Source organism: Bos indicus, chromosome 19 (genome assembly GCF_029378745.1).
Source record: "Bos indicus isolate NIAB-ARS_2022 breed Sahiwal x Tharparkar chromosome 19, NIAB-ARS_B.indTharparkar_mat_pri_1.0, whole genome shotgun sequence".
Lineage (NCBI taxonomy): Eukaryota > Metazoa > Chordata > Mammalia > Artiodactyla > Bovidae > Bos > Bos indicus.
The window spans coordinates 21,018,244-21,031,725 of record NC_091778.1 but is presented as its reverse complement, the minus strand read 5'-3'; the positions used below and the strand labels follow the sequence as shown (position 1 = coordinate 21,031,725).

Sequence of the window (13,482 nt, the reverse complement as noted above, 5' to 3'; positions counted from 1 at the left end):
TATCGTTATTAACTGGGATAGAAAAGACACTTAAAAAAAAAAAAAGCCTTTCTTGCCTTCAGGGAGGCCACATGCCATACAGTTCTGGACAGTAACACATAAGCAGAGGTTTGCTAGGCAGGCTTCTGGGAAAATGTTTGCTTTCCTGAGAAAAGGAACAGATCCTGCTAGTGTTCCCTCTTTGCTCCATTTTCTTGCTTTGAATATGGACATGATTTGTGGACAAGCTATTGTCATTTTGTGACTACGAGGCAATAGGCAAGAGAGTATGAAGTCACATGCTAAAGGTGAAAAAAGAAAGAAAAAAAAATAGACATAATCGATGACATGCTGCGATGCCATCACCAGACTGCCTACCTCTGGGACTTTTTGATATGAGGAAAAAATAAACTTCTATTTCTTTAGACCATTATAAGCAAGGTTTTTGGGATTTCCCTGTAGCTCAGGTGCTAAGGAATCTGCCTGCAATGCAGGAGACTCAGGTTCAATCCCTGGGTCAGAAGATCCCCTGGAGAGGAAAATGGCAGCCCACTCCAGTATTCTTGCCTGGAGACTTCCATAGCCAGAGGAGCCTGACAGGATTCAGTCTATGGGGTTGCAAAGAGTTGGGATACGACTAAGCGACTAACACACAAGCAAGGTTTTCTATTCCTCATGACCAAGTACATTCCTAACAGAATCAGAGACCCTCCAAATATTTTTATGAATCTAGTTGGGAAAGCTCTTTCCTGAAGGACTGATCTGCTAATAGAATGTAGGCCTAGATTATTGGCTCCATTTTGGCCAACTCATGGGGGAAAGCCTGTTCTGAAAATGAAGCCAAAATACAGGAAAACAGAACAGAAGAGAGGCAAATTCCTGGTATGAAATATTATTTGACTACCTGAATCCAGCAGAGCCCAAAGTCAGTGGTAGCTCAAGACTTTTCGGTTACATGAGCCCTAAGTTAAGTATCCTTTTTGGCTTCAGTCAGCTTTAACTGAGTTTCAGTGGAAAGAATCCTGACTGATAAACCACTTGGAAGGATGTATATTAATCAACCAACACAAGTATATTAATTTGAAGCAGTAATCTGTGACTTTAAGAAGATAGCCAATTAGGTTTTCCTTCTGTATATGTGTATTTTTTAAAAAGTCCCAACAAACAATAGGATATATTTCTGTTTGTACAAATATATGTAAATGCATAGAAAAATGTCTGGAAAGATACTCTCAAATTAATCTAGAGGAGACTAGGATGACATGGGGGTAGCTGAGAACGACTAACTGTAAAATTTTTATTTTACATGTACCCATATTTACTTGCAAATACACAAACAAAATTTTTTAAAAATCTGCTTTGAAGGTATATATGCCAGGTATTGATAAACTAGTTTAATATCCCTGATACTGGCCAGTAAATTGAACATAACAGATCTTGTTAGATCTGTCTTTGAAAATAGAACCTTCCTCTAGGTTGAGACTATGCTCTTCTAAGGGAGTCAGCGCCCCCATCATTTCAGAAAGATGTAACCAGCAGGGGGCTATTTAAAACACCATCTCTAGTAGTAAATCTACAATGACTAGTTCAGGCTGGTTTTAGAAGATAACATGCTTTACCCATTGCCTTTTTCGCCTGTGGAAATGGAAGCTCCAGATTCACACCAGAATCATAGACAGGGAACTCCAAAAAAAAGCCAACGCCTCGATCAAATGTCTGGCAGGTAATCTGAGGACTGCCAAACTCCGTCTGTCACTTGGTCTATCAATTACATCAACCAGATCTTCTAACGATCAATCAGATCATCTCAATGCCCACTGTAAAAGAAAGCAAGGCGAAGCCCAGGGAAGAGTTGCCGACGCTCCCTGCTCAAGCCTTCTCCCTTCTGTCTCGGTTTGTTGTTCCTAGGAAAAGTATTCCCCTTACTCACTTCACATCATTAAGCTGTTTTGCCAAGGAGATTAGGAAAGTGCTTCTAAAAAATGCTGCTCAATCAACAGGGTGGAGATAATAACCATCTCATCTTTCTCAGCAGTGACTTGGCTGGTTGCAAGTAATATTGATCAGTGCAAATCTGGCAATCTCTCTTCATACTTCTTTTCTAATAACATTCACATCTAATTCTGTGTTAGTGGCAAGAGTGAAATAGAAACAGCTTCACATTCCTGGCTGGAATGAGAGATACCGGGTATTTCGGCTCAGTATGTAAAAATGACAGCTTGATACACATATATGAGGTTATGGTACTGAGGTCAAGGATCCACCCCCTGTAACTTGTCCCCAACAACACAAAAACCAGGAGACCAAAGCCAGAGGTCATTTACTAGCAAAGGTGCTACAAAAATACTTTCTCCTACAGCACTGGGAATTACTATATCCTATTGGGTTTGACAAATATTTTAACATTTTACCTATGGCCATGACATAAAAAAAATGAATAAAACCTACATGTAATGTTTTTGTTTAAAAATTTTCATCTCGTTATTCTGTGGGAGGGAAACTCTGCCAGATGGTGACCAAATACAGGGCCTCACCTGTTTATGAGGACCCCTGAGTATGTGTGCCTTAGCGCCTTCACAAGCCGTCCTCATTGCTTCCAGTGATGGAGTGCCCAAGAGATCTGTGATCAAATCCAACTATGAACAAACAGGAAATACAGAGGGTTAGTAAGCTCATGGAAACAACCTTTCATTACTCTTATGTCACAGCCTGAGAGATGAGGACCAAATATGGAGGGGAGCAGAAAACTTAAGGAAAGTTCCAGATTAACTGGTAGGAGCCTCTATTTTCACTTTCTGGACTATAAAAAAACAAAACAAGACAGAAAAATGTTCACTTGGGATCTATATGATAGAAATAAAGAAAACGGTTTTGGCCACCAAGGCATTCCAAGGTGACAGTAATTTATGAGTCTGCATGTGCCTGCTGTGTGTCTTCACACCACACATAATCTTTCACATTGGTGAAAAGCTGTGGTGCCCAGAAAACTGTGACACTGTGTAAGGCCACGTCTAGTTAGCTGGGCCCAATAAGAGACCAAAAAAATGGTCTTCTCACAAATATGCCCTTGTAGATAGCAAACTGCCTTAACAATTTTCTGTAAGTGCTATGATTATTCTAACCCAATTAGCAATAACGTCTCATTCTAATACGTTCAGGATGGAAAATTCTTACCTAGAGAATACTTCTCCTGGTTCTGGGATTTGCAAATACAAAGCACTATTTCCTGCACTTAACTAACCCATGGGGTGGCCCTCAGTATCACTGCCCTCCAGGATAATGGAGTTTCTCAAGTGGCTTGTTTTGCACAGAATTAAACATCTCTGTGCAAAAGCTTTCTGGGAAAAGTGACTTGGCCATACGTTTGGACCTCTAAGAAACACAAAAGGAAATGAGCAGTTCATGAAAACAACGGGAAATATTGAGAAAGTTGTATAAAATGGGTCAGATCCAGGCTTCCCTGATGGCTCAGTGGTAAAGAATCCAGCTGCTAATGCATGAGACACAGGTTTTATCCCTGATTCAGGAAGATCCCACATGCCTTGAAACACCTAAGTTTGTGTGCACAACTGTTGAGTCTGTGCTCTAGAGCCTGGGCTCTGCAACAAGAGAGTCACCGCAAAGAGAAGCCCCTGCTCGCCACAACTAGAAAAAAGCCCATGCAGCAATGAAGACCCAGCACAGCCAAAAATAAATAAAATTATTTAAATGGCTCAGATCTATGGATAAGGAACATTTCAATGAAGTCTGCTGATACTACAGTGCATAGGATATTTATTTCTCAAAGAGAAAATGCTACAGCAAATATCTATTAATACTTCCATTTATAAGTTAGACTCTGTTCTCATTATAGATCTTGATTTCTCACTCCAAAATACAATGGTGACGGATAGATGTGAGTTCTCCTTCATTGGCTACATCAGACTGAAAAACTCAAGACCTATGTTATTTCTCTAGCAAATGAGATATCTGAATCCCGTTCCGGTTGCTTCACATTTTCCTTTGTACATTCTTTTCAGCACTGGGTCTTTGTTGCTGTGCATGGGTTTTCTCCAGCTGTGCAGAGTCGGGGCTGCTCCCTAGCTCAGGATTCTCTTGTTGCAGAGCACAGGCTCTAGGTGCATGGGCTTCAGTAGTTGTAGCTCTTGGGTTCTAGACTGTGGGCTCAGTAGTTGTAGTGCATGGACTTTGTTGCTCTGAGGCATGTGGAATCTTCCTGGATGAGTGATCAAACCTGTGTCCCCTGCATTAGCAGATGGATTCTTACCCTCTGTACCACCAGGGAAGTAAGTCCCTACTTAAGCTCTTCTGTATGGCAGCTTATGTCCATATATGAATGTCATCTTATAGGTAAGGCTGTTAAACTCTACTTTCTAAAGAAATTGAGTACCCAACATTGGATTTATATATGATTAATTTTTTTATCACCACGATCAATTTTAAAAGATGCAGACTTAAACAAAAATGACTAAATGTATAGCAGAGAAATAAATTTAAATGTTGATCAGAGCATATAGTTTCTAATGTATCAGTTAACAATTCTTGGTAGACAGAGCCTAAAGGAGATGGCTTCATTTTTCATCAAGTGCGTGAATTATTTACAAAGATACACAGTAGGTAGGGTGATCTTTTCAAATGTGATCAATCAAATCTTAACACTCTCTTGCTCAAAAACAGACAGCTTTCCATCACACTTTGGACAGAACAGAACCCAAAGTCCGTATCAGGTAGCCAAGGTCAGGCAGGCTCTTTTTCTGCGACCTCATCTCCTACACACTCTTCCTTCATCAAGCCACCACTCCAGCACACCCACACTTGTTCCTGCCTCAGCAGGTTCTATTATGCTGGTCGTCCCTTTTGTCCCTGGTGTGCCCCTGGTGTCGCCTCCATGCAGGCACCTTCTGGCTGTCCCTGAGCCGGGAATATTTGTCCCTAACATCTTGGTCCTTCATTTCACTTGAGTCTCTCCTCGAATGTTACTCCCTCAGACGGCTTTTTAGCACTGCTCTGGCTCCATCATCATTCTCTATCCCTAACCTGGTTTAATTCTTTTTGGTGGTACTTATCATTACTTGAGATGATATTTATTTTCTTTAAAAAGATATTTGTTTGAACACATCAGGTCTTGGTTTGTATCATCTGGGATCTTTCACTGTGGCCCACAAGCTCTCTAGTTGTGGGTCATGAGCTCAGCAGCTGTGGCTCACAGGCTTAGATGCTCTGAGGCATGTGGACCCTAGTTCCCCGGCCAGGGATCCAATCCACGTCCCTTGCACTGGAAGTGCAGAGCCTTAACCACTGGACCATCAGGGAAGCCCCCCATACTTATTTATTTTCTGTCTCACATGAAAGTTTCAGAAAGCTTTGTCTTATTTACAGCTGTATCCTTCATACCCTGGCACACCGTCGCCACCACCATCATAACTGCTAACATTTATGGAGTGCTTACCAGACTCCAGGCCTTAGTTTTGGCTCTACTATTTCATTTATTCTGCACAACAATCCTCAGAACAGTTTAACTTGTCCAGGATTTGACTGATAACAAGTGGCAGAGTAGGATTTGAATCCACCAACTGGATTGTACAGCCTGACTCACCATTGTTACATTCTTCTCATGCAAACAAGATTGTTAACATTTTTATGAATAAAAAGTACTTAAGAATTAGACCAAAGAAAATGTGGGTAGTAACAAATTAGTTTTTAAAGGCAGACAGTTAAAATACCACAAATGGTTTCCAACATTTTAATCAGCTTCTGATATTCTCTGCCATATTTAAATAATTTAGTCCAATAAAGGTTGGAAAGGGCTCTAAATGTTCATATTTAAAGAAGTCAACACTCAAAATTTGTATTCTAAGCACAAAGTGTAAGTACATTAAGTCACCAAATACATTTTCGAGTCAGATCCATTCAGTTAGAACAGAGGCTCTTGAACCACTGAAGATCACACCTGTGCAAACTGTTACAGCGGAGTCTGCTGCCATGCATCAGTGCGTGTAATAAAGTCAACGTTCCCTCTAAGAGGCTCGTAAGCTGCAAAGTCACTCTCTCTGTAATCTTCATAACTTTCTGATTTTAAGAGAACTTGAATTTGCTAAAAGCAATTTAGACAGTACAGTGAATAAGCCCAAGATGTGCGCAAGATGGTTTTTCCTTTAAATCTGTAATAGAATTGAAAGTTCCTAAAGCCTAAAGTGAAATCATACCTGCTGAATGGGACTCTGTGCCTGAAACAGTATTCTTCGTCCTAGTAGTTCTGCAAAGATACATCCGACAGACCAGATGTCAATAGCATTGCTGTAATGACGGCTGCCCATCAGGATTTCTGGAGCCCGATAATACTGAGTAACAACTTCCTGAGTCATATGACGGGATTCATCTAATTCTTCCACTCTGGCCAATCCAAAATCACAAATCTAAACAGAATAGATTATCAGAATGTTGTCAAATAGACAAATATATTTACAAGTGGAATAGGAGAACAAAATAATAAAAAACTAAAACCCGACAGACCTCGGAACTTTGCAAAGTTTTCAGTGATACAGGTGGAGTACATTTGTGTCAGTGTATTTTGATATTATTTGGATGAGAGGGAAGAAAGTGTCAAACTTCCATATTTCTATACAGAATTATCGTAAAGACAAGCTTTTCACTTTTCATTTGTTTTTAATGAATGTATACTTTTAGGTTTAATGAAGAAACCAAGCTAATTTATTTTCAAGGCTGCTTATGGAGGAAGATATCATAAGGGAAAAAAAAGACCTCCTGAGCTAGGTTCACTATTTTTTTGTTTGTTTTTGGCTGCACTGCATGGCTTGTGGGATCTTTGCTCCCTGATCAGAGATGAACCCCAGGCCTTGGCAGTGAAGCCATCAAGTCCCAGCCACTTAGACCACCAGGGAATTCCCATATGTTCACTATCTTTATGGAATATACACAGTAAAATTTCTTCAAAGCTATGGGTTTCGAACAGAGTCCTGCTGAATCCTGAGGTACTTCAGGAGTTCCATGAACATTTTACCTAAATTTCACATGAATCTATAAATATTTAAAATACTAATTCACAATCCAATGTGTGAATATGTCAAAAAGTAGCATACTGTAGAATACCAATGCTAATAGGTCCCTTCAATTCTTCATGCCATAAATATTTAATTAATTGAATGCCTATTATATTTTAGGCAGTGCTAGAACTTGGAGACATAATGGTAAATGAGAAAGACTGGTTAGTCCTACAAACCTAGGAATAAATCTTTTCTTGCGCTTTCTGTTTATTTTTGGCTGCGCTGGGTCTTTGTTGCAGCACACAGGCTTTTTTTTTTCTCTAGCTGCGGAGAGTGAGGGTTACTCTCCCGTGGCAGTGTGTAGGCTTCTCACTGCACTGGCCTCTCTTGCTGCAGAGCGCAGGCTCTAGTTATGGCACACGGGCTTGGTTCTCCTGCAGCACGTGGTATCTTAGTTCTGGGACCAGGGACCAGGGATCGAAGCCATGCCTGCACTGGCAGGCAGATTCTTAACCACTGGACCACCAGGCAAGTCTTGCCCTTTCTGTTTAAGTGAAAAGTTTTTGGAGGCTGCAAGGTGAGCTGTTAGTAAACGGCAGCAGTGCCACCATCAGCAAATTCTGCTTATTTTCAGGAATTGAGGCTTTCTTGATACTGGGCAACCAAAACAGAAACTGGCAGCACTGAGGAAGAGATAAGAGAGGAATGACCATCTAAGCTCCAGCGTTCTCATTGATTAAGTCTGAGTCAATATTATTAATATAACTGACAAAATAATACTTATCTGCATTCTAAGTTGAGGTCCTACCATAATATTTTATTTGAAAAAAGGATCTCGTAGCTTATAAAAACATTGGAAAACTACTGCTTTAAAGAAATCATATTTTACCCCGAATTTTTTGCAATCTTCTCTTTTTATCTCGAATCTACTATGTCTGGTCACATCAAATGAATGCATGTCTGTATGTGGGGACAAATCAGTATGAAACCAACATCTTTAAAACTTAAAATGAAAGTACATTTTCAGACCACACAGAAAAACTATACCAAAAAGGAAAACAGGCATATGTTGTTTATCAAATCCTCCCAAAGACTGGTGTTCAAATAACATATAATATTTTAAAACTCTATTACTTGACCAAAAATTTTTAGGCTATCTTTTAAAACAAAACAAAAAAACCTAAAAATCCACTTTATTTCTCTGGTATTAAAACAAAACAAAACACCACCTTACCCAACAGAAAATGTTTTCTCTTATAAAGCCAGCCTTTAAAAAAAAAAAAAAAAAAAAGATCTGGATTCATTTTTTGGCAATTTATCTTGAAGACAGGCTAAATCCAAAGTAAGAAGCTTAAATGATCAGGTAACCAAAAAGATATTGCAATTTCCAGCAAAATTATCTGCTTTGTGCCTAACAGTAAACAAAATAGATTCTCAATATGAAAGGATGATTTTTAAAAATGTTTTGTCATTATTATTTTCTACATTTTTACATTTGAGAAGACAGAATTAGCATCAGTAGATTGGCAATCTACTCTGGCTTTTAAAAGTAGGCTGCTAAAACAAGTTAAAGGAGCAGAGCAAAATTTCAATTTGTTCTGACCTGTATGTTGTTTATTCATAAATGACATTTTCTTTTAGTTACTCTTTCATGTAGCTGGAGGTTACAATACCATAAAAGACAATTTAGAAAATGGACTGCAAGTAGTTAATGGCATCAAGCATGACAGGCTCTACACAAATGCTTTGTGAAGTTTTCCAACCAGAAACTGAAATAAGCAGAAACTGGTTTAAACTGTCATATAAGTGACTTGGTCTGCATAAGTCAAAGAATTTCTGACTCTAAGGTTTTTGATTATTTAAAAAAAAGAATTAAAATGGGTTATGGAGATAAGGTCTGAAGATGTTTATTACACTATATTTTAACAGTTTGCTACTACTCTACTTATTTGTTTTTGGCTGTGCTGGGACTTCGTTGCTGTGTGGGCTTTCTCTACTTGAGGTGACCAGGGGCTACTCTATAGCTGTGCTTCCTGGGTTTCTCATTACGTTGGTTTCTCTTGGTGCAGAGCATGGGCTCTAGGGTGTGTGGGCTTTAGCAGTTGCAGCACATGGGCTCAGAAGGTGTGGCTCCGGGGCTCCAGAGTTATAGGCTCAACAGTTGTGGCATACAGTCTGAGTTGCTCCATAGCACATGGGATCTTCCCAGAGCAGGGATCAAACCCGTGTCTTCTGCATTGGCAGGTGGATTCTATACCACTGAGCCACCCGGGAAGCCTGGTTACAGCTCTTTTTATTTATTTATTTTTTAATTAATTTATTGGGCTGTGCTGGGTCTTAGCTGTGGCAAATGGGATCTAGTTTCCTGACTACAGATTGAACCTGGGCCCCCTGCATTGAAAGTTCACAGTCTTAGCCACTGGACCACCAGGGCAGTCCCACAGTGAAAAGCAGCAGGGGAGTGAACTCAATGACCTATAGAAGGAAAATTTACTTTGGTAGTTTTTACTTTAATGGTTTTTGGGATAATTAATTATCTGTGGAAACAAAAGAATTAAGTATAATATTAGATGTTTTCAAGGAAAATATGAAAAATAGGTGTTTTTAATCTTTCTAGACTTAAAACAGGAGCAGAGTTCTTCATATATAGAGTGAAGGGAGATTTTTTTAAATTCAAAAGCAGTTTAACACACTAGCTTTTAAAGAAAACTGGCCCACAGTTTAAAGAAAGCATTTAAAATAAAAAATGAAATTCATTTATATGCTTGGTTTTAAGGTTTAGTTTAACTGCCAACAGGATAAGTACTAATGACAGTTGATTACATTTAAAGTAGGCAACGTTTATAAATAGTTCTTTTCTTTTTCAAATATATCAATTGAAATGTTAAGAATATTTACTGTAGACTGAAGCACCATATAATACTGCAGCCGCTCATAAAATAAGTGGAATTTTAATTTGCTTTCACAGAGATGACTCAGCTCTAGGAAGGCCCTTACCTCTTAAGGCCCTTACCTTACCATAGGAAAGATATGGTGGGCCCTTCACTATTTAGGAGGTCTGTTAAGACACATTTCTGTTAGGGACAGGGCAATGCACACATGTGGATTTTGCTATTTGCGAGCCACTCTAACAAAAGACAACGGGGGTGGTACTGCAGCGAGAGTAAAACTGAAATTGATGTCTTGAGATATGGGGGCTGCTAACCATAATAAACCCTGAAATCAATACCCCTTCAGAGCAGTAACTGAGGATTGGCCACTACATACTGTGGAAATACCTTTGACCCTTTTCTGGCTTAGTATTCTCACTTTTAAATGTTTCTATTTCCCTACTTTGCTGCCTCAGGCAAACAGCATATAAAAACATCAGCTGTGCAAAAACATACAGTCTTCTTAAAAACCACACTTGATTGTCATGTAAGTAGATGCTTACTAGTCTTCCAATCTTTTTTCTGATATACACTTTCTTTGTAATGGAACAAGCTGAAAAGAAATCACCTTCTCTAGTCTTCTTTCTAGTCACATTGCAATTCCAATTCCAATGTTACCAAAATATGTGCAAAATATCATGAAGAAACCATGAGCCAAGACTACAAATTAAGTTACTATTTTGTCCATGACTAGTGATACTGGTGGAGAACACTGGGTTCTTTAATTTCTGGTAAAGTGATGAAAACAAATTTAACCATTTCTTTCACAAAAACGTGTTCTTAAACACACTCTGACATTCCACTTGTTTCCTAGATGTTTAAATAAAATGAAAAGCTACCTTTAGAACACAGTTGCTGTTCACAAGGAGATTCCCTGGCTTAATGTCTCGATGTAAAATGCCAGCTGAATGGAGATATTTCAAACCTGAAATAACAAACAGAATTTAACTGCAGATATTTAATTCCTTTTACTCAACCAATGATTTGGGGGAAAACCATAGAAACAAGAGTACAGGATTTTAAATTGTTGTCTAAATAACTGCATAATGAACATTATTAAAAGCTTGACTTAGTCCTACCTCAAAAAACTGTAATTTTGCTACAGTAAAAGAAAATGTCATCAAAGGTTTGCACAGTCTAGAGATAATGTCTATAATTTGAAAGATTATGTAGGTTTAAGTACAGATAAGCATTCCAAACCCTGGAGTTAAGGCTGACCAGACCAATAACCTTGAACAGTTTCTAAGTGTGGCTCCTGGAGCTCTGGATATTCTGGACACTCTCAAGCTGATTGTGAGCTGCTGCCACAAAATAGTTCCCATTAACCAACAGCAAGCCTTTTCCAGGACAGATTTTCACTGATGAGACAAAATTCAGAAACTTGCCCAGGTCTGTTGGTAGTACTCTCCACCACTGAGAATCAGTAAAGTAATTAATTACTTTAAAAATATTTTTGATATCTTTATAAAGTCTGTGGGCTTTAGCAGTGCTAGATAAAAGGCACAGCTTCAAGGCTGAGACTTCTGAATAAAATAAAGCAAATCACATTTTCTACAATATTAAAGAAGATCCTCTATCCAGTATCTTCCCTCTGCCACCTCCCCCACTCCCAATATCAACAAATCTACAGAAGGTGAACTTTCTAGTTTTAACGCTGTGTATGTGTTTTAATTCCTTTGGCAGATGCTTTTCAATTTTTCTAAGGAATGTCTTTTTTTTTTAATTTTATTTTATTTTTAAACTTTACAATATTGTATTAGTTTTGCCAAATATCGAAATGAATCCGCCACAGGTATACCTGTGTTCCCCATCCTGAACCCTCCTCCCTCCTCTCTCCCCATACTTGTTTGAATCCTATGGGAGAAAAAATTTTACTAGGTAAGAAAACTGTGTCAGCTTTAAACAGGTGTAATGCCAAAATTCTGAAGGATACACCTGATGGCCAGAGGAAGCTCCAACAATGCCAGCCCAAACTGTTTCTCCATCATGTCAGCGCTCTTTAATGAGCCAGGCTGGAGAGTGAGTTAGTTGGCTGTTTCTGTCAGTCTTCTCCATGCTTTGACTTTAAAAGTCATTTTGCTTTTCTAGAGTGGAACTCAGGCATGCCTGCCAACTCTCAGACCAGGCCCACCTACTGCCAGCTTAAAGAATGTATGTCATCCATAGGAAACACAGTTCCTTTTCAGTTAATCATCTGATGCCAGCCACATACTCCTACTAAAGGCTGTTCAGTGGAAGCTTTGTGGCAAAACATCCTGCTTATGTACCCCCCGAGATTAACCCCCTTGACTACCTAATGAATTAGAAAGGACCTTCTCTTCCATCACTGAAAATAAGAACCACCTGGCTACCCTTAAAAGCTTCTTATTTAACATCAAGGATAGAGAGTATTAAGTATACTTTGGTCAGAAGAAAAAAAGTTGTTAGGCAAGAAGTTAGCCTTGGAAGGTCAGATTAGTTCAAATGAAAAGCAAAACATTTCATTTATACAGTGACACTACCTTTTTCTTCACAGAGAAAGTCTTACCTCGCAAAATCTGATAAAGAAAAACTTTGACATGATCTGAGCTGAGTGGTTGAGGAGAGACGATAATTTTATGCAGGTCACTCTGCATCAGTTCTGTGACAACGTATCTTGAGGTTTTTAGTTAAGGAGAGTTCAGAGAATTCAGCCCCCAAACCCTATAAATTAGGTACCAACTCTAAATAAATAACTTCTCTTTTTAAGGCTGGAAAGAGCGTTAAGGAAGGAAAGCTTTAGGACAGCATGAAAAGAGATGACAATTCTAGCCCTCCTAAGATGAAAACACTGCCAAAATGAAGTAATTTTTAAAAGTTAGAAGTTAACAATCAAATGACTATAATTAGCACTATAAAAGAGAAAAATAAGGGTAAATATTTTCAAAGACAGCCAGATCAGGAGAAATGTGAAGACTCGTTTCACATTTCTCACAGTCTCAGGGTCTATTCAGACATGTTCCTGGAGTGTCCTCTGAATCCAAACAAGAAAGAGTGCTGGTCTCACGTTAGGCCACCATAGCACCAAAGCAAAAGATGTAATCCATCCATTAACAATGGCTTTGGTTACTTTGTAAAGCATGGTACTCCGAAAAACATGCAAAATCGTTAGTTCATATCTCAGTCTCTACAGTCTTCACAACTGAACTTTTATTATTTAACTTGTTATACATGTATACCTCCTGTACTTAATTTTAAGCTTCCTATGCTTTGTACTCAGTATTTCCTCAGGGTTTTGCACAATCAATATGAGGTAGAAGATCGAAGGCTAGGGCCCAGGGAGTAATGGAGATGTGGAATTCTCTTGGTAAAGACACCGTCTTTTGGACAGATTCATGACTTACCCCTGCCTTCAGTAACAACTCCTTAAAATTTTAGGCAAGTTTTATGATTTAAAAGCTTCCTTCAGACAAAGGAAGAGGGCCTTTGAGTTTAGGAGGCTCTTACAGGATTTAAATTCTTTTGACACATTCTATATGTGAAAAGAATCTAAAAAAGGGTGGGTATATTATGAATGATTCACTTTGCTATATAGCAGAAATTAACAAAAC

The 13,482-nt window shown here is 38.7% G+C and overlaps 1 protein-coding gene across 2 annotated transcripts in view; it reads right to left on the bottom strand.

Moving 5' to 3' along the window:
- Nucleotides 1–13,482, bottom strand: part of NLK (nemo like kinase) — a 130,159-nt gene that overhangs the window by 16,224 nt on the left and 100,453 nt on the right. For both annotated transcript variants that reach the window (XR_011561939.1, XM_019981804.2), the window contains exons 4-7: nt 12,441–12,547; nt 10,753–10,838; nt 6,186–6,395; nt 2,514–2,615 (exon numbers count right to left, since the gene is read on the bottom strand). Coding sequence is in view for 1 of the 2 variants with exons in the window: in XM_019981804.2 (XP_019837363.2) it covers nt 2,514–2,615; nt 6,186–6,395; nt 10,753–10,838; nt 12,441–12,547 (505 nt within the window). In the remaining variant the exon portion in view is untranslated. The remainder of the gene's footprint in view (nt 1–2,513; nt 2,616–6,185; nt 6,396–10,752; nt 10,839–12,440; nt 12,548–13,482) is intronic.